The 23,110-nt window shown below is 42.6% G+C and overlaps 1 protein-coding gene across 4 annotated transcripts in view; it reads right to left on the bottom strand.

The window, feature by feature from the left end:
* LOC133380333 (proton-coupled amino acid transporter 1-like) overlaps window positions 1-23,110 on the bottom strand; it is an 88,917-nt gene that overhangs the window by 26,228 nt on the left and 39,579 nt on the right. For 3 of the 4 annotated variants that reach the window (XM_061617421.1, XM_061617422.1, XM_061617420.1), the window contains 4 exons: window positions 21,251-21,469; window positions 19,356-19,454; window positions 14,668-14,834; window positions 7,358-7,527 (listed from right to left, as the gene is read on the bottom strand). In XM_061617421.1, the coding sequence (XP_061473405.1) occupies window positions 7,358-7,527; window positions 14,668-14,834; window positions 19,356-19,454; window positions 21,251-21,469 (655 nt within the window). Of the gene's footprint in view, window positions 1-3,965; window positions 4,042-7,357; window positions 7,528-14,667; window positions 14,835-19,355; window positions 19,455-21,250; window positions 21,470-23,110 lie in introns of those variants that run through there. The other variant, XM_061617423.1, reaches the window with a different exon arrangement.

The raw sequence follows: 23,110 nt of genomic DNA, 5'->3' as shown, positions 1-23,110 counted from the left end.
CAATCCATTCTCAAGCAAACTTGGACAGGATTCTATTTCTTACCTCCCAGATTAAAAAGCAGGGAAATTCACTAATAGGAAAAAAAACCTTGCAGTTTAAGAACATGCCTATAGCCCGCAGATATTTCTATCAAACTTTAAAAAGCAGGGAAATTGCTCTGCTATAGTGAATGCACCAGGGTAGCAGGAGACCTGACCTCCTCTCTGAGACACGGGACTCCCCTACAAATTTGTCAAACACCATTTGGGTTGGTCTTTCACTGTCCAATCCACTTCCTGCGTAGCTTGGAAGCATTTGGTAACGTGTGTCTGAGCAACAGAAGGTGCCTTTTTCATAATTATTAAAGGGGTAGCTGTTTGAGCAGTGTGTTGGGGGAGGGAGGAAGGAAATGAGCGACTTCCACTGAACTCCTTTGTCCTGGTACCACAGCACAAGGTGCCTGGCTGTTTCTCAATATTATCCATGCGTGTATCTACCAAAGAGGCGTCCAAGAAAAAACCAAGGTGGGGAATGGTTGTGATGAGAATCTACTTTTTCTTCATATCAAGATGGTGTTAAGAGCACAGCATTGAAGAGACAGCCTAGCCTGGAAACGCTTGACGAGAAATTTGTATAGAACCTTGCAAATTGCCTTATCGTTCCCACTACACCTTACAGCATTCTAAGCAAACACTTATTTTGACTTAAGCGGGTTTTGAGCAAGACTGAAACGTGGGCTCACAATTTTTCTATTGTTAACTATTGAGAGATTTGGGCTGCAATCCTACATACACTTACTTGGGAGTAAGTCCCATTGGACAAAACAGGGCTTATTCTTAAATATGCCTGCACAGGATCAGGCTGCACAAAGAGCCTCCAAAGGGGAAAGCCTATGAATATGGGTACAGACAAGGAGCATACTTATGCCAAGAGGAAGCAGGCTAATGTTCTCTTTCATCTCTGCCTTCCTCTGTCCCCTAAAGACACAACCCCCCCATGAGTGAGTGCTCAGCTGGACCAGCAGATTAACTGCCTGTCAAAACACAGCATCACAAGCCCCTTTATGACTCAGCCAATTGTCACATCTCGCAGCAAACAGGATTTTAACGCCCACTAAAAAATAAAAACAGATAGGCAACAAACCCAAATTACCCAGCTGCAGCTCCTCAGCCCTCAGGGCGGCAACTGTTATGCTTTCCATAGATATCAATTCAAAGGGCTTTTAAACTAGCCCTCTCTTTCCTTTTGCTTCGCACTTCAAAACCCAAAATTATAGCCTCTTTAGACACCCAAGCAGTGACGCAGACTTGCTTTGAGGCCATGAGATCATTTCAGTTAATATTCATGCAACCCACTTAACTGCTTTTATCCTTGCCGAGAGCCTAGTAAGCTTCTGCTTTCTTGCTTCTGCCGGTACAAAACCCATCAGGGATATGTGCTAGAAAGGAATGTGTTCTTCCCTTTAGTACCTTTCCGGCAGGCACAAGACTATCTCTCAACACTATTAGCACCAAATCTGGGGGGATCATTTATAGTCACTGCCAAAACCCATCCACTTAAATCCTTGGCCTCTTCTAGGCACTTCAGTTTTGCTTTGGATTCACTTGAGCTCATCTTACTTAGCTGCAGAATCTCCATTGACCCTCTTGATGGTTTTCTGACCAAGGCTGATAGCACAGCAGTCTTCCACAGGGAGTAAGTTCAGTGGGAACTTACTCTCAGATAAACAAGGAGTGTAGCCTAAGAAATCATTTCCCAAATCATACGTGAGGCTGTGGGTGTTATATTCAAAATTGTGTCTCCAGTCCACCTGGGACACCCAAGTATGAGCAGAAAAATAAGCTATGCAAACCAGATGTGCATATAGTTTATGCTAATTTTTAAGAGCTAGATTTAGGAGGCTTCCTTTTTTGTAAGAAATAGGGAGTCCATGATAGGAGAAGAGAGCAGTATAAGGCACCATAGATCTAGAAATCAGGATCTCTGGACTAGAATGCAGAGCCCAATTATCTATACCTTTCTCGTTATCATCCTGCCACCTGCCACGCCAACACAACTCAGGACAAAACTTGAATCCCAGCCTTCCTGCTGCTCAAGTCTAGGCTTGCTCCCCTTGATTTTCTTAGGAATCAAGTTAGGCAATGGAACATCCACCAGATCTCTTTGATCAGGGATGGGGAGAGAGATTTCCAACCCTTCTCTAGTTTGGGTCAGGGAGTGCTCTTGTTTCCACAGTGATGAGGACTAGTGAATGGTTTACTTTTCAAGATGTTAAACTTTGCACCCCCCCAGTTGAAGAGGCCTCTAAAGTATAATCACCAGCTATCTTAAGATTACGCTTCATTCAAAGAGTTTAAAAAGAGAGAGAGCAAAGCAAGTAGTTTTAACATCCCTTTTTGCTAACCACATCTTTTCTGTGGCTCAGTTTCAAAGAGGGCAGAATAAGTCATTTGAGGGGAGAAATGGAGAAGTGGAAACTGATCAAGCTGAAAAATAAATTTGAAGAGAAGGGATAAGTCTTTATGAAGACACCTATACTTAGACCTTTTTAAAAATAGAAGCAGTGTGAGAGGCAAAAGCGCAAGCTCCTGAACTTGCAGTACAGATGCAAAGAAGGGCTGGTGCTACGATTGTCTCGCTTCTACAGCCATCTATGATGCCACAGAAGGGGAGCAACCAAAAAAATGCACTGATGGCATGAGCATGATCTGACAAATCTGATTCAGGGTATCAAAACCATTATTGTGTTTCCTGCTCAGCACTACAACACCAAATCAAGAAATGAGGAAAGCATGTGTGGAGACATGAGATAAGAATGAGCTCCAACTAACTCTTCCCAAAAGACATTTTGTTCTGTCGGGGAAAAATTAGTGGGGTACGTAGTTCCACTGGTCTATATACATAGTAATACCAAACACTTTTGCCTTGAAGCCAGTTACTCTGTTAGAGCAAACCTAAAATCTCTTCAAACACTCTTTATGATCTGGTTGCAATGTAATGGCAGCTTCAGTTTTAGCACAAAAGCTTGAACTTTTGTAATTTGTGATTCCAGATGAAGCACCTTGGGGTAACGCATTAGTTTCTGCCTTGGAATTTTATGGTATTCTCACCTTAACAGCATGATCCTAACCATGCCTACCCAGAAGTCAGTCATACTGAATTCAATGGTGCTGACTCCCAAATGGGTGGGGTTGCAAAGAATCAAGAAGACGACATTCCAGGCGACTGCCCCTTTTGCTTGAGGAAACTGGCACAACTACTGATCTCAAGATCTTAATGCAACTCTGTCTACAGCTAAGGTCTGTGAAACATAGACAAAAAAATTCCTTGAGGCATGGGCTCTCTCTAGTGTTGCAATAAGCTTACACCAAAGAGAGCCCATACCTCTACAAATTACTTGCCTATGTTTTATAGACCTCAGCTGTAGACAAGGTCCTGTTAGTATCCCCTCTATATTCCCCCAGCAACCTTCCTCCATGCTGCAGTTAAACAAGGGTTTTGCAAGCGCACGCGCATGCATGCATGAGTGACCCCAGACAAGAAAAAAAAGATATCCTATGGCAGCAGTAAACGTTGCCTGCAGCCTTTATCCATATTGTTTTCTGGATTGTATTCAGCAGTAGTTACATTGACTCCGTGTGTGTGTGTTGTATGTACACACTGTCAAGCAATATTGGTTGAAGATAAAATTATTGTGGATCTAAAGTAGCATTTACAAGGCTTCTACAGTTCTGGTAGTTGGCACCAGTGATAATAATAATAATAATAATAAATTTAATTTCTTTGTCGCCTATCTGGCCGATGGCCACTCTAGGCGACGAACAAAATCGTTAAGATACAATTGAAAAATACAGCGATACAATATAAAAACAATACATCTGCAACAACAATATTAAAACTAGGCAGGAGGCATTACAATTATAACAATTAACCCTCCCCGGATACCCCGAAGGCCTGTTGAAAGAGCCAGGTCTTTAAGGCTTTCCGAAATACATTTAGGGAAGAGGCGTGCCGGAGATCAACAGCAAGACTAGTCGCTGTTACCTTCACTTCTTCTCAAGCTGGAAACAGAGAAGTCAAAGGAAAGCTCAGATGAATGCTAAATATGCATAAAAATCAAACACACCCAAGGTAGCAACCTATGTTGTTGAAAGCAGAACTTCTGTAGGATTGCAGGATGCAGATAGTGGCTTCCTTCAGAGGTTGGCCCTACCAGCACTATGCCAGCAGTTAAGAATCACATGTGGGGAGAGCACCATTGTGCTCAGGATCTGTTTGCAGGCTTCCCATGGAGACTGGGTTGGCCATTGTGCGAACAGGGTGCTGGACTAGGCAGGTCTTTGACCTGATCCACAAGGGCTCTCCTCATGTTATGTTCTTAGGAACTGCATTGTGTTTATATAAAGAGGAAGATAGAGAAGACAAGAAAAAGAAGACAGGTATAACACTAGCTAAAGTACGTGTAGTCTGTGCTGTAAAGAAGGTGCATTCAAATACAAATTCCAGGCATTCCACAGCCATGGGTTTAGGAGGTCAGCGATCAAAATAATCATACAAAATGCCTACCCTTCAAACTGGCTTATCCACACTATACTGCAATCCAGCAATTTTTTAAAACTTGAAGGTGAGAGTTTGGGCTTGTCTGCCCAACTAGAGTTTGATTTTAGTATATCATCTGAGATTAAAATCCGTAATATTCCCTTAACCTCAGTTTGCCTTTTGGGACACACAAATCCAATGCTTAATCCTTACTGACAGTTCATCAAGCTTACAACTGCTTGTTAGTGGCTTTTAAACATTTTTTTAAAATCATGTATTTCTTAGAATATATAAATAAAGTGTTTGCTTATGTATATACATGCACATGCTCTGTACACATTCTATTTAATTACGATAAGGCAAAGGAATTGTATGATTGAATATTGTCCTGATATTTATCATTTCAATACATCTATATTAGAGACCATCGCTCTAAAAACTTGCTTGGCTATTCATTACTTGCTCTTCTGTAATATGTTAATTTACGCATTATGCTAGTCCAGATTTTATCAAACTATTCTGACAATGGGACATTTCCCCTCCCCCATTTTTTGTTATACATGTTTTTGTAGCAGTGAGCAAATTTGCCACTGCCTATAAATCCAGGTGTAAAACTAAGTATGGTAATTAACCCAGGAGTAATATTTTAGTCTCTGAAGATAGTAAGTATTCCATCGTTTCACTAATAATATTCTGAATTGTATTCCAGAAAGTCTAAATTATCAGGCATTCCCAAAGCGTATGAATAAAATCCACTTGTGGAACTCTGTATCTTCAGCAGTTGCTCTGCATTGTTGAATATATCCTGCTTAGTCTATAGGGTGTTATTAGATACCACTGATACTATGTTTTAAGGAAGTTCCCTTTTAGATCTGTGGAAATCAATCTTAGTAGGAATTTGGCCCATATCTATTTCCATCCTTTGATGTCTAATTCATGTCCTATATTCCTTCCCCACAAAGGTTGGGGATGAGCAGTGAGGTGGCCAAGTTTGCCGATATGAAATTGTTCAGAACTGTTAAAATAAAAAGAGATTGCGACAAGCTCCAAAAGGACCTCTCCAAACTAAGTGAATGGGTGGTAAAATGGCAAATGCAGTTCAATGTAAGCAAGTGTAAAGTTATGCATATTGGAGCAAAAAAAAAAATCTTAATTTCACATATAATCTCATGAGATCTGAATTGCCGGTGACTGACCATGGGGTTATAGTGGATAGCTTGATGAAGATGTCAACCCAGTGTGCTGCAGCTGTGAAAAAGGCAAATTCCATACTAAGGGATCATTGGGAAAGGTACTGAATATAAAACTGCTGATACCATAATGCTGTTATAGGAATCTGTGGTGTGGCCACATGTGGTATACCGTGTACAGTTCTGATTGCCTCACCTCAAAAAGGATATTGCAGAGTTGGAAAAGGTTCAGAAAAGGGCAACCAAAATGATCAAAGGAATGGAGTGTCTCCCCTATGAGGAAAGTTTGCAGCGTTTGCAGTTTTTTAGTTTAGAGAAAAGGTGAGTAAGAGGTAATATGAAAGAAGTTTATAAAATTATGCATGGCATGGGGAAAGTGGATAGAGACAAGTTTTTCTCCTCTCACAAAACTAGAACTCGTGGACATTCAATGAAGCTGAATGTTGGAAGATGCAGGGCAGACACAAGAAAGCACTTCTTCACACAGCACACAAACACACTCCCACAAGAAGCTGTGATGGCCACCAACTTCAATGGCTTTAAAAGAGGATTAGACAAATTCATGGTGGATAAGACTATCAGTTGCTACTAGCCATGATGTCTATGCTCTGCCTCCACATAGTCAGAGGCACTATGCTTCCAAATACCAGTTGCTGGAAACTGCAGGAGGGGAAAGTGCTCTTTGCACTCAGGTTCTGCTTGTGGGCTTCCCATGGGTAACTGGCCACTGTGAGAATAGGATGCTGGACTAGATGGGCCACTGGCCTAACCCAACAAGCTCTTCTTAGATGTCTGGCTTGTCTTCCAGTTCCACAATTATGCTATACATAATTTTCAATGTCTTTCAGGATAAATTCAAGAAGAATCTCTTGAGATTTCAACTAAGGCTCATTTGGGACACACAAATCTCACTGCAGTGTGTGCATACTCACAACCATTTTGGGAAGGATGTCACATTCAGGTACATAATTAATACTGCTGGTTTTAGAGAAATAAAATCTGTGGGTTAGTTCGAGTGTTGAACTGAAGAAACTGCACTCTAGCAAAGGCTCCTGATGGAGGAAAGGCAAATTTTCATTGATTCACCTTCCCCCCTTGCCACTTCTCACACAACTCCGGAGGATCCTCCAACATTTCAGAACAGATTTTCAGGGAGTCACAGAGGGAAGGAGGAACAATCAAAATCGCCTTGCCCCTTCCTCCAGCAGGAACATTCCGTGAGTGCAATTCCACTTACAGGAACTCTAGATCAAAGCCTGTAGCCACAATCTGATACCAGGCTATGTCTAAAGGCACATAAGGCCACTCCCTTGCTGAAGCTAAGCAGGCCTGGATCTGACCAGTGTTATAGGTGGACCACCCGGAAACCACATGTATGCCGCCTTGGGTTCCTGGATGAAAGAAAGGTGGGGTATAAATGTAATAAAATAAATTCTAGAGGTGAATTTTGTCATGGGAATCCATGCCAGCAAGTTTCCCTTCAGGTTTCCAAAGAGTTTTTAAAACTAAGTAACTTTTCATCAGCAGCTGACATTACTACTCACTTCAGACTCCTTAGCAAAAGCCATCTCCCCAGGTAGCAGGGAAATGAGTAGTCATGATTTGGCAAAATGGAAAGAATACATTCAATTGCTTTGATCTTACTCACATGTTACGCAGACCAGGGATGCCCTCAGCAGCAGATTGCACCATAACGCCCAGCGTTCAGGGACCTGGGCAAGGGCCGTAGGAATTATGATTTCTGCAGGGACGTAGAACTGGAGGGCATAAGTGAAGAAGATCCCAATGGAGTACAGAAGCTTGACAGACTGATACAACCTGCATAAATGATACAAGAACTGAGAGTTACATCCATTCATCCTTCCAGGTAAAGCATTTAAGTCAAAACCAAAAATGAACAGAACCCAGTGAGAAAGCAAATTTGGAATGTTTGTGCTCCCTAATCCATGGAGCACCCAGGGGCTCAGGCATGCAATTGCCATTTGCAGAGGCAAAAGACAGAATGCTGTTCCTGATCCAGTGCTTTGCAGGGACCAAGCGTTACACAGAAAGGCACTTGTCCTGATCAAATGGCTTTGCTGCTAAGCAATGAGGAATACTCTTCCTCAGGCAAAGAATGTCTTTTTCAGAGTCAAGAGGGCAGATGCTGAAAAGTTGTCTGTCCTTAAGTGATCTGACAATCACAGAAGTGAAAAACTAATCACAACTTTGTGGGTTCTAAAAGTCAAGGGATAACTAATCAATTCATACTCAGAGAACACTCACTGAAATCAATGGACTTAAATTACTTATGTATATAGATTTCGGTGAATCTAGTTTGAGTATGATATAGTTGGAGACAACCCAAAGATTCTTGTTTAAAGCAGAGACTGGGAAGTCTCCCCATCATAAAAAGACTTTTGTCTGAAGGGTTTCTTTCTTCCCCCATATCGAGAGAATTTTTAGCTCAGATGTAACTTTCAGAAATGGACCCTGTGATGTGTCAGAAATCAGTCTCCTAAAGTTCAAAAAGGTAGATACAGCAAAGATAACAGCAGGTCATCCCACCACTAAATGTGATTGTGTTGATGAAATCCACTGACAACACTAAATTAGATGGCATTGCTAAGAGAGAAGAAATAGATATATGAGACGATCTGGATGATCTGAAGAACAAGAATAGAAATAAAACAAAAGCCTTAGAATGGTCTAAAGTTCTGCATTTAGATATGCATTTCCATTAGCAACTGGCTCAACTTCTGGAAATAAATGAGCAGGAAAGATTTCAAGATGCTCTGCAACTGCAGAGAGTGTGAACGGAGGCTGAATTAAAACTGCCGGCATCCTAAGGACCCTGTACAAATCTATGGTGCATTGACACTTGGAATACTGAGCATACTTGAAGCCACTGTATTTTAGTTATGCATAGTGACTGCAGAGGAAGTGGACAGAGAAAGTTTTTTCCTTCTCTCGTAAAACCAGAATCCAGGACCTGAAGATGAACAGTAAAAGGTTCAAGAGAGACACAAGGATGCACTTTTTCATACAGTGCATAGGTAAACCATGGAATTCACTGCCACAAGATGCAGTGATGTAACTTAGATGGTTTTAAAAGGATATCAAAAAAAATCATAGAAGATAAAGATCAGAGACAGCATGCTTCTGTGAACAACAGTGCTGGGGAACAACAGCAGGGGAGGGCTAGTGTCCTCACATCCTGCTTATTCATTTTATTTTATTTACTATCTGAATATAAAGGTGCCCAATAATATTGTTCTCCAGATGGCTTGCAGCATAAAATGAGAGAATACAATTTTAAAAAGCCACACTATCATGAAACAAAACTTTGCAGCACAACACATTTTCAGCAATAAAAAGCAGGTAAGTAACAAATATTCAACACATAAACAGTGGTTCAGAATGCCCCAGGAGCATGTGGTTGGCCATTGTGAAAAACAGGATGCTGGGCCAGACAGGCCTTTCGTCTCTTCCAGCAGAGTTCTTATGTTCTGATGAAACAGGAAGTACTGATACAAGACACTGAATGTTGTGAGTGTTGTATTCCGTTTGGCTCATCCATTTAAAATAGGAAAAGGAGAATAGCGATGCAGCCATCCAGGTCTCTTTATCTGGCCCTAGGGACTCTGTTCAGGACCCACAGATTCCAGAGCCACAACCATTACCAGCTCTGCTTTGAGTGTTCTTGCCTCTGAAGCTGCCTCTGAATGAAGTTCTGTCTGAGAACAGATATAAAATTCTGGAAGTCTGCTTTCACATTATCAAAGGATCAGCATCCAGCCACAATCACCAGGCAACATTGGTTTTGAAACAATAATCTGAAGCCATATGCCAAGGGCTATGTGTACTATAAAAAAAACCCACCAGAAACAATTATTATGTCAAGGAAGCCAAATTATATGTCCACAATTATGCAAACTAAAAAAACAGTTTGCACATAGTTAATGCTTTCCTTAAAGAGCATCGAAAAGTGTTAACATTTTTTGGCAACTGAATGAAGCATAGAGATTAGAGGAGAAAGAGAATAGAAATTTTGGGAGAGGGCCAAGCAATTGATCAGGCCCATAAAGCTCTAGCTCCACAATAGGTGTGCAGAGATGAGTGCGATCCAAAGCCTTTGTACTAAAGCTTGCTTCTGCTGCTACTAGCCAGAGTCTCAGATTCCCACGCTGGAGCTGATCGCACCAGAGGAGGGGAAGATCCGCTGTAGCTGCAGCTGATCTCCTCCTCCTCCGGCGCGATTAGCGGGTTAGGTTCCAGACCTCCGCGCTACAGCTGATCTGCTTTTCAGCAGTTTTTGCTTTTCAACGGGGGTCTGGAACCTAACCTGCTATATGAGTGGGGCCCTATTGTACCCAAATATGCCAGCCAGCCAACCAACAGGAAGGAGAGGAATGGCTGACAAAGCAAAGAAGTAGGCAAAAGGCTATGCGGTCTCATTGTTAAAAAAGTACTCTCACATACCTAATGGTTTTCATTTAGGAGGTAGAATAGCAACCTTGAGAAGAACGCAGGCTCCAGGTGTCTAAGCCAGGGGCAGTGAACCCCTTTTCAGCCCAAGGGCTACACTGAAGGTTGGCCACCCCTCCGAGGGCCACATGCCAGAGGCAAGCATTGACAACGTGGCCAAGGCACACTCAGTCATGAACATATGCAGGCAGGCACAGAGTGTTTTTTACTCGCCATTCCAACACTGAGCTAGGAGAGGAATTCTTGTACCCAAGTACAGAGCTAGAAGGAGATTCCTCTCTTCCTACCCCAGCACTACTACGGGAAGGAACAGGAGGAGGAAAAGGGTTTCTTTGCCCTCTGATGTGACAACATTACAAGAGGTCCTTAGGGCTTCCTCCTGTTTCCTGAGTCTATGATCTTGTAATGGTGCTCCATCAGAAGGAGAAGACAGCCCAAGGTTAAAAAAAAACAGGGGTTTCCTTCCTTCCTCTCCCTCCCCATTCTGGCAGAGGGCTAATGGCCATTAGAAGTGGCCTTGTGGACCAAATTGGGATCATGGGTTCGCCACCCTTACTCTAAGCTTTATAATCAATCAATGGATTGGATGAATTAATGAAGGACAGTAAAGACCTGAACAAAACATGTAGGTGATCAATGGTGCATGAAAATTTTTAAGAAATATAGATGAACTCTGGTAATTAAGCACTTTGTCCTACTTGGGAAGGGGGGTACATAGAGAAGATGACAGTGTTTTAAGCAGTGCTTCTATTACATATTCCAAACAAATCCCGGCAGGTGCAATTGTGAAGGGTGACACAATACTTCTGCTTCTGTTGGCAGTAGTGTGCTTTGGAAATATAGGTAGCCAAGGCTAACAGGCATTAAGGGGGGGCAAGTTATTAAGGGAAAAATAGCACCAAGCTGGCAACTATGCAAGATGCTGCTATAACTGCCCAACTACTTACCTTCTCAAGTTATGCACATGCAAATTTAATACTAGGGTGTGTTCTATGGCACAGGGAAATTTCCTGGGCCTAATAAGAAGTGCTCATTTTGCACATCCCATTTCTGGAAGTTGTACGGCATCTCTGCTTTGCCTACAAAGATGTGGTGCATTGCCCATTTACAGTGCAGGCTGGTAGCAGAGAACACGGGGTACAAAATGAGATCAGAGCAAGCCCAAATCCTCATATACAGTGTTGCTGGGGGGGGGGGGGAGAGAACGGGACGAGAGAGATAGAGAGCTTGTATTGTGTCATACCTCTTTCCACACTTGGCAAATGTCTACTTCCTGCACTTCGGGATGTATTATTTACCTAGAACAGAGGTGGGGAACTTGTAGCCTTCCAGATGTTATCAGACTCCAATTCCCATTAGCTCCAGCCAGCATACGACCGATGGTTAGGGAGTTGTAGCCCAGCAACATCTGGAGGCTGCTGTTATTATATGCCTTCAAGTCAGTTACGACTTATACAGGTTCCCTACTCCTGACTTAGAATGTCACTTCCTTAAGCCCCTGAATGCCCTTTGGGATGCAGAACATCCCAAATGAATGCAAGCACAGCAATGGGAAAAGAAAATTGGCTTTAACTCCATACTGTTTTCCAAATCTTCCCAGGCAACACTGCCATAGCAAGTTGTTGTGGGCATGTATTTTGGGTACCAGGCATGACCACTTTTAGGGCCAGTTCACACAGTACAAGACAGAATAGCTCCCTTTTTCCCACCTCATGCCCCTATCATCATAAATGCATGATGAGGAACCATGTGTCTGAATGCACTCCCATCCACCCATTATGATGTTAACCAGGATCCCCTTTTAACCAAGATTTGAAACCACAATATAAGTAAACGCCAGATCCAGCAGAACCTGGCACAGTGTTGGTGCTGACATAGTACTTAACCACTGACAGAATTTGCTCCAGTAAGGGACTAAGGATTCCTGATGCTGGTATTCAGTTTATTGACTGTATTTGAAAGCCAGATCTGCATCCACAATTGAAAACATCAGGGGTTTCCTTGGATGCTTCGTATTGGGTCATTTCTTGCCCTGAGAAGAAGTGAGCTCACACACATCAGAGTTTGCCTAGAAGCATCTGAATCAGATTGACTGGCATAGTAGCAGCAGAAGCAAGGCAAACACCATTCTTTTGGACTGGATTATTTATTTATTTAACTTACATACCGCCCCATAGCTCTCTGGGCGGTTTACAGTAACTAAAAACATTAAAACAAATATACAAATTTAAAAACACATCTTTTAAAAACAATTTAAAACACAATTAAAAAATTTAAAACAATCCAAGTGTTTGGATATCTAACACTTTAAAATAAGTGAGCAGACAAAATTCTTAGGATTGTTTTCAATGTATCACTAAGCAGATCATTCCATCAGCACAAAGATTTCTCCTTGCACAACAGAGTGATCTCCACATGCCCCCTAAATCTGTTCTGGGAGTTCCCCAAACCTCCAGAGCAGATTTGGGGACAATGTGAAGCATGCGCAGGGGAGAAGAGGGGGGAAATCCTACTGCACAACTTTTTAGTTGAATACACTCCTTATATCAATAACGTGGCATCCAAGTTACACAAATAACTGACCGAGCAACCAAGACTTTCAGCCATGGCAGGCACCACTAGGCTTTTAATAAGATATTTTTTCATCTTGTGCAAACCTCAGCTCTGCTGAGTCCCTAGAAAAGAGCTTTGCACTAAAGATAAAGCAGCTATGCAGAGACTGAGAGCGTCCTATGGAAAATTAGGTTCAATTTTAATATTATTCTCTCTGAAAAGGCAGTCCTGGATGTCATCCTATTTAGCCAGCTTGTTTAACGATCAAGTATAATATCTATATTTCAATCAATCACATAGTGAACAGTATCTTCATGTGTTGTCTTTGATTACTAAGAGAAGTGTGTCGGACTACAATGCGCGAGGCTAACCTAATGTGATACTTTGTGCTTCCAGCTTCAAAGCGCTGTGGAAACCATTAGCCCTCACTTCCAAAGGGATTCAAGTCAGAGCAACAGGTTGTAGAGCAAAGAATCCACTAGAGAGCACCATAATCCTCATCTTTTAACCCTTCCTTCATTCTTTTTGGCAACAGACACGTTTAAAAGGGCTAACCGGTAAACACCCAGATAATAAACAGAAACTGGAAGAGTTCTGATTTAGCATCAGTAGCAGTGGTGAAAGAGGTTATTTCAACATCTTTTGAAAAAGAAGAATGGAATACTGCTTAAAAGTCAAGTCCGTCTAAAAACCACCTTTTGATTTGAAACTTCACATAGTTGCACAAAGAATTATGCAGCTACACAGGCAATGTTTGAATAAGGCTGAAAATCCCTTCCCTAATTATATCCCATTAAGAAATCTGAACCAGGCATAAATGCATCTTTTCCCTTCACCCTGGAGAGAAAGTAATGAATGAACCTACCCATGCTGCATTTACTTGAATGCAGTATTTCCTTAATCAATGGAAATCCAATGGAAATAGGAGAAGATCAGGTTGTCAGGAAGAACTTTAATGAAGTGGCATAGCTCAGTTCCTTTATTACTTTCTTCCCAAGGGAGAGGAGAATTCAAGAGCCCAAGAATCATACTACGTTAACATTTCTCCTTAGAATGTAACAAACAAACATGTCTTCTTAGCAAACATACGGGTTATCTGGATTTAAAAATGCCTCATGTCGCATTGCCTCTTCAGGTTCAAAGAAGCCTATAAAATAAGTATCACAGGCATGCAGCGAACCACCAGTAAAAAAAAAAGCTTCCATCACGATTTGAGCAGTGCAGCGAACAAACAAGGAGTTAAGTTAGTGCTTGCAGGCTACGCTATGAACTTTCAGAAGAACTGGAGCCACCTTGGTGGTGTCCAGTATGTGGCAACATGTATAGTCAACCAACTTAAATAGTAAATAGGTCTCAGAATCATGAATAAGAAGGAATATATTTTTGGGAGGTGTTGGATCCCAAGGAAGTCAAATGATGAGTATGCAAGTCACTTGCAAAAGCAAGATGACACAATGCAATTACAGGTGTTGGCTGCTCTGTATTGTTTCCACGGCAGCCCAGAGCAACACGGGCCTCTGTCTGATACAAAGCATATGGCTACATCTAATGCTTCCCAGAAGTGTCTGCTTTTATAATCAGTTTTGGACATAAGGTACCTGCTTGGTTATGCTATCACAACCTGCCTCTGGATCAGCTCAGACAACACAAAGATGCAAAGTGGACTGTCATGAGAGATTGTGACCACAGGACAGAAGGACGACTCTTGAGCAGCCTGAACACTTGAAGGCTTGACAACTCCACCTCCATCACTATCTCCCCCCCACATACAGTGTCAACTCCACTTGAACATCTCCCTACCATAGCGCAAGTACCCCAAGTCTCTTGCAAATTGTCTCCTACCCCACAGCATCCATATGTGCATTTCCATTTTAAACCAAACAAATAATAATGAATCCTATTTTTGTCAGGAGATGCACTCCCCTTGTCTCAACTCACCAACAGTTAGGCAGATTGAGAGTTATGCTGGCCTGGATGTTGGCTCCAAAGCGCAAGTATCCCAGGGTTCCAAGGCTGAGGTAGAGGACGCTGACAACTGCCATCCCCACATAAAGGATGATGGGGAAGTGCTTAGGGGTCTTCATCTTGTTTTCCAGAGGAAGCACCTTAGCGGGGGGAAAAGTAAAGAGGAAAAAAACACTTTAAGTCACTTTACACTTCAACCTCTGAATTCTCCCTCAGGACCTCAAAAAACAAAGTGGCACACTGGGGCAGAGCACAGTTCCCTCAAACTCTGCATTCAGTCAAAAGATTCTCACTTGTTCCTTTGCACACACAACATCAAGCGTGGGGCAGGTGGGTGTGATTAGGGGTCAGAAATGGCCTTGCAGACCAGATTAGGACTCCTGCCATACCTGATTTGGCCGGCAGGATCAATGTTCCCCTCTGCTGGTTTAAAAGATGAAAATGTATGGCAACTGTAAATTGTTATGAAGCAAAGTTTTCATTGGTTAATATAGTTCAGAAGTTGCCAACTTTTTCAGGCCTATGGTCACATTTGGATTTTTGAGCACCTTCAACAGCTCTGGGCACACACACACACAGTCCCTTCTCCCCCTTTCTGGATCACCCCCCTTCCCCAGAAAGACAGGGGGAAAAGGGTGCATGCACACACTTCACTTTTTCAAGTAAAAGCCAGTAGAATTAAAACCGAGTTGGAAGAGTCTTTCCCACTTCCTCTCTTTCAGCTCTATCTGCTTTCCAGGAGAAAAAAAAGACAAGCATCATCATATCATGACCAAAGGGGCAATGAGTGAAGGAGATCAGAGGTTTTGCAGACACCAGAGGGAAATCTCAAGGGTGCTACTGTGTCCACAGGCACCATGTCGGTGACCCAACAATTTATAGTTATTCATAAGAAGCTTCCATTGTTGACATACCAGATGCATCCTGGGTTGCACTGATTTTTTAAAAATGGATTCTATTTGTGGAGGAAAGGACTACAAAAACCTAAAACAACATCTTCTCATTTATAGACACTACCTTAATTAACCCTGTCAGGTCACAAGGAACACACATTACTGCCTGTAAGGAGTACTGCCATACTGTGCAGGGTGTTCTGTAACAATTCAGATATCTTAATGGACTTTGTGCTTTTGGCTTCTGTATTTACACAGTGACCCAGTAAAGAGAAGAGACAAGAAGCACATTAGTTAAGTAGCATTCCATCCAAAGCTTCAACTTCCTCCCCCTTATTTATCAAAACTCAGTACATCAACTTCTGATGTCTTACATGGCTAAATTCCTGGTGGTTTACTAATAATGAAATGCTCAAAATCCATTAAGATATCTGAACTGCTAAAAGACTGCTATTCGTCACTCCATCTCTATAAAACCCCATTTTCTGCCACGCTAGTCCTTGCCAAAAAAAAAAAAGTTAAAGAGATGCTTCTTGTGTTACAGGATTTGAAAAGCACATATTGGTATATTGAAGGAACCCATGCATTACCCCAAATGCCCAAGAAGCAATCTTAGGCAGCGAGCATATTAGTTGCCTACAGCAAAGTATTTCCATTCACCACACCCAGAGGGAGAATGGGTTGATCTGCCAATCAGATGCGAAATCTCTTTGGAGCCTATTAAAAAAACCTGCCCCCACGCTGATCCCACCAGGTTTTACAGTAAAAAGTTTGACTAGTGTCGTGTGCCCGTTTTCAGCAAAGAGAGGTGGAGAAGCACTGGAACCCTCAGAACAGTAAGTGGGTCTCTACCCTTACACACATTGCAGGGACTCGAACACAATTGCTGCTTCCAGAGAATACAAATCACACTACATACAAACACAGAGAAACAGCCGTTGTTACCTTTGTTGAAATCATGGCTCTATGAACCAATGTGTATATTACAAAGAAAAAAAGAAAAAGGAATCCAAGGTGCTCTGTACAGAAGGGATTCACAGATTTCAGAATCAAACACATGCAACTATGGATGAGACCTTAATTCTCCAATTCAGAATGTCACGTCAGAAATATGACTTATATTGCATTTCTGCAGTCACTGTATGTATATACTTTAAATGATATCTACTTTTTTAAAAACAGTAAAAGCTGCTGACAAATCAGCAAAGATCAACCAAATCAAAATAGCAGCAAAAATGCAGGTCTCAAAATTTCAGAGGCTCAGAACTCAATTCCCATTTAGCTCAGAACTGTCAACTTGCATCCTTTATTCTCATTATTGAATTTAGATGTTTGACAGTGCATTCACAGACCATCCCAAACGTTCTATGCACTCTATTCTATTAATATGCAAGTCAATTATCTTCATTTTTCCAGTTTGGAACACCTGTTGCTGTTCTGATTGGATGTACTCAAATACAACACAAGTTCTCATCCTCCCCAAATAGTGTAAAACCATTCTCTTTTGCCTTTTAGTATTTCACACCTTCTCTCTCAACTAAACAAATATCTAGTTCCTTCAGAGTCATGTGATGCATCTCACACTCTAAGCCCTTCAGCATCTTGCTTGCTCTGAATCCTGGCCAATTTGTCCATATCTTTCTCAACTAGACAACCGAAAGCTGAACCCAGTTCCTCAGCTAAGGCCTAATAGAGGTGTACATTTGTACAGTAGGGCCCCGCTTTACAGCGCTTCGCTTTACAGAGATTTGCTAATACAGCGGTCTCAGTTAGAAGCAATTAGACTAAAGCCCCACTCATACGGCGCTTGTTTTGCTTTTACGGCGGTTTTCGTGCATCGTGCACCATTCCATTCAATGGGTTCCACTTCACAGCAGTTTTCGCTTTACAGCGGAGGTCCGGAACGTAACCCACTGTATGAGTGGGGCCGTACTGTACTGTCTTAAATGTAGAGCTTCTTCAGCTAACGTATCTTAGAACGGCATCTGAAGCTCAGGAAACAAAATTACCTCTGAAAAAAACTGAACCTAAAACTACTGCAAGATAAAAGAGACAATTACCTGAGAACAAGAGGGTAGGATGGGATAGCTCAAACATATCCCTTTTATTTATTTATGTATTTATTTATTTATTACATTTATATACCGCCCTATAGCCAAAGCTCTCTGGTGGTTTACAGCAATTAAAAACATTAAAACAAATACACAAATTTTAAAACACAAAAAACAATTTAAAAATTTTTAACATGGAAAAACACATTTTATTGCACTTAAGTTATAAGAAAATAAAATTTCTCAGTGAATCAAATCATCGACACAATCCCTTTAAAGGTTGTTTTCCTCCAGCTTTATCCCACTTTCCTCCAACAAGGTAGCTCTTGAATAAGATCAACAGACTAAAGTGGTGCAGGTAAGTCTGCTCTCCTGCATCAGAGTTTTGCGCTACTGTGACGCGTCCTTCCCTGGCTCTCCCTGTCAGGTTCCTACCTGCTCGTGGTTACTGCCTGTCTCTAGGCACCACCAGGGACTCCACCAGTCCGGACCGCACTCTCTTATGGTTTACCTATCCGCTCTAGCACAGATCTCAACAGATCCCCCTGCTAGGCAACCACCAGTAACGTCCCAATACTAGTATTCCCAGAGACTCTGAATACTGGTATTGTTATTCTCTTCACCGCTGCCACCATTTGTTACAGTTCCCCTTCAGCCTTAGTCATTACCTTACCCTCCCTTCTGGTCTGTGAAACCCCAGCCAAGGATCAGGCCTTTGGTAAACCAAATTAAGTATTTATTACAGATAACAAAGCTAACAAGATTAACAAGATTTCTTCTTAAGGCACATAAGCATATGGTTTTACTCAATACTAATCCGAACTCCACCTCCCTCCTTCTCCACTCTCTCCTGGCAAACAACTCTCTCAAACCCCACCAAGCAATCCACTCTTTCTCTTCTCCCCCCCCAATTCCACTCTCACTCTTCCTTTTATACATTCAGCCATTTTAAACACTCAGCCAATCATCTCGCATTCTACTGCCCATTCACTCCCCCTCCTCTTTCACTCCACTTACCATGTATCTTCTAAAACAACAACACTTACCATATATACATTAATATAGGAACATCACAGCTACAATTGTAAATATGGATGTTAAGTTGGAAACAAAACCAGTCTAAATGTGTTTATCTTAGAGAAATGGTTCCCAACCTTTTTTTCTCATGGACCACTTGAACCCTGCTGAGGGTCTTGGCAGATCACTGAATGATTTTCTGACTGTTGTGGCAATAGTAACACGCTGTGCTAGATGTGGTATGATTTTTAATTATATTTGTATTGCTTCTTTTATTTCTTATATTGTAAAGCAATACAAAAAAAGCAATATAAATACATCTAAAAATCAATAAAAACATTTAATTCAGACATGCCATGGACCACCTGAATGATGCTCATGGACCACTGGTGGTCTACAGACCACAGTTTAGGAACCCTTGTAGAGCAATGAGGCAGTACCAGGCTGCTTTTAGGCTAAAGGAAATGGCCTATCAATAGCCAGCAAAACGGAACATGGATTCTCTTCAAAACCTGAGTTTGAAACAACAAGGAAGTATCTGATTTGACTACACAGATGGCCGTCTCATATGTTGAGCAACAGATGTCCATGTGCTGCTGAATTCACAGTGGAGCAGGGAACCGCAGCCTCCAAAGCCTTCATTAAATGCTTATCCAGTTCCCAGCAAAGCAAGCCAAGCATGCACAAGTAAAAGACTTACCACTCCAATGCCTTCGAAAGCAAAGATAGCCGTGCCAAAAAACAGAGGATAGGTCTTCCACTGGGACACCAGAGGCAGATTGGAAGGATCTGGAATGCCCTGACAAAGAGCAAGGAAGGAAAAAAAGGCAGTTTAGATTTGAGAGAAAAGGACCCAAAGACTTGCTTGAGGGAAGTTCCAATAGGAACACAGAAGCCACCTTATCCTCTGGTTCATGTAGCCAGTAGCGGACAGCATGGCAGGGCAGCTGCACTCATCTGACCTCCCCGGATCAGTTGCTGCTTACTGGGAGGGAGAGGGGGCGGAGAGGCTGATATGGTTCAAATGCACTGGTGGAGCCAATGTGGCACTCCTGCCAGTGCATTTGCACTGTGCCCGCCTCGCCCCTCTCCCTGCCACTAAACAGCAGCGACTCAGCTCTTAGAAGGTCAGACAAGTGCTGCCGCCACACCATCTGCTGCTGCACCTAGCTCAGTCTTGCCTACACTGGCTGGCAGTGGCTCTACACGGTTTCAGACAAGGATCTTTCCCTGCCATACCTGGAGATACCAAGGGCTAAATGGAGACCTTTTACATGCAAAGCACGTGATCTACCACTGAGCTCTGTAAGCCTATGTAGAATTTGAAGTCACTGATATCCAAGAGTCAGACCGTGGAACTAATACAAGGAGAAGCCAACTAGCACATCAGCACGCAATAGTTGCTGTTCTTATTCCTAAACACGCCTAAAGCATTATCATTATCAGTCCTGCAACGCCAATGGTGGCTAGCTTTTTTTAATGTGCTCGTATCGTGCGTTACAAAGTGTGTGTTTTCCCTCCTCTTTCTGCTCCCTGCGTTCAATCTGTAGCCAAACCATTCTGCTTCTCCCTGGGCAACCTCTGGCCTTCCAGATGCTGTTGCACTCCAAATATCAGCGCCAACCAGCATGGCCAGTTAGGGATGATAGAAATTGTAGTCCAACAACATCTGGAGGGCTGCAGTCTTCCCATCTCCCATGTGCATGGTAGAAATATCAGAATAAGCCACCTCTCCCATTGAGCCCTCGGGTGCCATTGCATATCCCTTTCCTGAATCCTTATTCTCTTCTGATGGCTGTGGAAACTCTTTGTCCCTGTGTTCAGCACTCTTACTGGCCTTGACCCACCCTGAAGGGAGAGCTTTGCGCCCTTCAACTCTACCACTCTCAGCCTCCCTGAAGAATCCAGCTCCCTTTAAACTCTTGGATGCAGACTTGCCCCTCCACGAACAGAATTTTCACCTATTTGTCCTCCCCAGTGCTACCTTCCACCTGTCCTGGGACTTCCCCAGCCATCTGGAGCAGCTTTTCAGGAGGCAACAGCAGCTGCAGGGGGATGGAGGAATTGGCAGAAATTCTCATCCTGGCCCTTCCTCCAGTGCAAGCAGAACACTGAGCACATCTAGATCCAGCCCGCTGCCTTTTCTCTCTTGCTGCATCCTATGCCAGAAGCCTCCACAAGACCAAAAAAGTCTTTTAGACCTCTCCTCCTTCCAACTGAAGTAAAACTTACATGCAACAACTGAGTTATTCTTGCCATTTCCTTTTCTGCCTCTGTTGAAATGTAAATTGTAAGCTAGTGAAGGCTGAGAATCACCTTTCTGTTTATCTATTCTGTATAGAGCCCTGTACATTGAGGGTGCTATATAGAAACATTCAACTCACCGGATACTGCACTGACCTTGGAGGAGCAATAGCATCCACCTGCAATGGCTTACGTACAAATACAGGAGCCGCTGCAAATGGCATTATTTATTTCTTAAATTTATATCCCACCCTTCCTCCCAGTAGGAGCCCAGGGTGGCCTTCCGTTGGCCACAGTGAAATCCTGTACAGGAGTCTACCTTGCCATCGCCACACCGATCTTTATACATACCCTGACAATGTACTGATATATCATTATCAGGCTGCAAAACATGAGAATATTGGCCAGCATGGAGAAAATGGAAAGTAACTTGAGATTCTGGATAAAGACGAGCAGTATCATGAATGGCAACAAGGACAGGATGTATAACTGGGAGCTCATGGTTGGAGCTAGCAGGGCAGTTTCATTGGCACTGCAGTCGTTGGTTGTACCGTTGGCAGCAGATATCACCTAAGAATCAAGAAGAAGTTGAGGGGGAATGAGTTATTAACAAGTGGACTTTTAATTATTTTTGCTTGATTGGTAACATGATTATGATAACGTATGTTTGACAATAACTTAATATACAACTATCTTCTAATTATGGGATTATAAGGAGCCAGGATTTAGAGCAGAGGTGGCCAACACGGTGCCCTCCAGATGTTTTGGACTACAGCTCCCATCATCCTTGATGGTCGGCCATGCTGGCTGGAGCTAGTGACAATTGCAGCCCATAACATCTGTGGGGCACCATGTTGGCTATCCCCGACTTAGAGGGTAGTTTGTAGGCACCAAGTATTTTACAAGCTCTGCTATAGTTGCACCATTATTCTAGGGTTAAAAGAAAAGCCAAGCCTTACATTGCTTGCCTCAAATGAGTGTAAAGGGTTTACTATTCTTAGCACACACAAAAGAACTGTCCCCTATATAGAAAAGGGTGGTAGAAGAGTGTACAAATTCAGCATAGCACAGAAGAGAATAGAGCTAATTTGCCTCCAACTTTTGATGCAAGTTTATCCTTTCTTCTGTTGTTTGTCCTTAGAACATTTGCACTTTTAAGCCAACATGAAGCCTATCATACGAATTGAAATCTGGACCAGAATGAGACAAAGGACTGAACTAGTCGTTGCCAGAGCATTACCCTCACTGCTGAATCATCTGAATGGCCTGAAGGAGAACCACAAGTTCATAGAATCATAGAATAGTAGAGTTGGAAGGGGCCTATAAGACCATCAAGTCCAACCCCCTGAGCAATGCAGGAATCCAAACCAAAGAATTCCTGACAGATGGCTGTCCAGCTGCCTCTTGAATGCCCCCAGTGGCGGAGAGCCCACTACCTCTCTAGGTAATTGGTTCCATTGTTGAATGGCTCTAACAGTTAGGAAGTTTTTCCTGATGTCCAGTTGAAATCTGGCTTCCTGCAACTTGAGCCCATTATTCCGTGTCCTGCACTCTGGGATGATCGAGAAGGGATCCCGGCCCTCCTCTGTGTGACAACCTTTCATGTACTTGAAGAGTGCTATCATATCTCCCCTCAGTCTTCTCTTCTCCAGGCTAAACATGCCCAGTTCTTTCAGTCTCTCCTCATAGGGCTTTGTTCCCAGTCCCCTGATCATCCTTGTTGCCCTTTTCTGAACCTGTTCCAGTTTGTCTGCATCCTTCTTGAAGTGCGGAGACCAGAACTGGACGCAGTATTCAAGATGAGGCCTAACCAGTGCTGAAAAAAATGTAAATGTACTGCCTTCAAGTCAATTCCGACTTATGGCGACCATATGAATAGGGTTTTCATGAGGTTGAGAGGCAGTGACTGGCCCAAGGTCACCCAGTGAGGTTCAGGGCTATGTGGGGATTAAAACCCTGGTCTCCGAGGTCATAGTCCAACACCTTAACTACTACACCACACTGGCTGTCTAGTGCTGAATAGAGGGGAACTAATACTTCACGCAATTTGGAAACTATACTTCTGTTAATGCAGCCTAAAATAGCATTTGCCTTTTTTGCAGTCACATTGCACTGTTGGCTCATATTCAGCTTGTGATCAATGACAATTCCAAGATCCTTCTCACATGTCATATTGCTGAGCAAAGTATCCCCCATCTTATAACTGTGCAT

This window comes from Rhineura floridana, chromosome 3, assembly GCF_030035675.1.
Source record: "Rhineura floridana isolate rRhiFlo1 chromosome 3, rRhiFlo1.hap2, whole genome shotgun sequence".
Lineage (NCBI taxonomy): Eukaryota > Metazoa > Chordata > Lepidosauria > Squamata > Rhineuridae > Rhineura > Rhineura floridana.
This window is presented reverse-complemented; position numbering and strand designations above follow the sequence as displayed.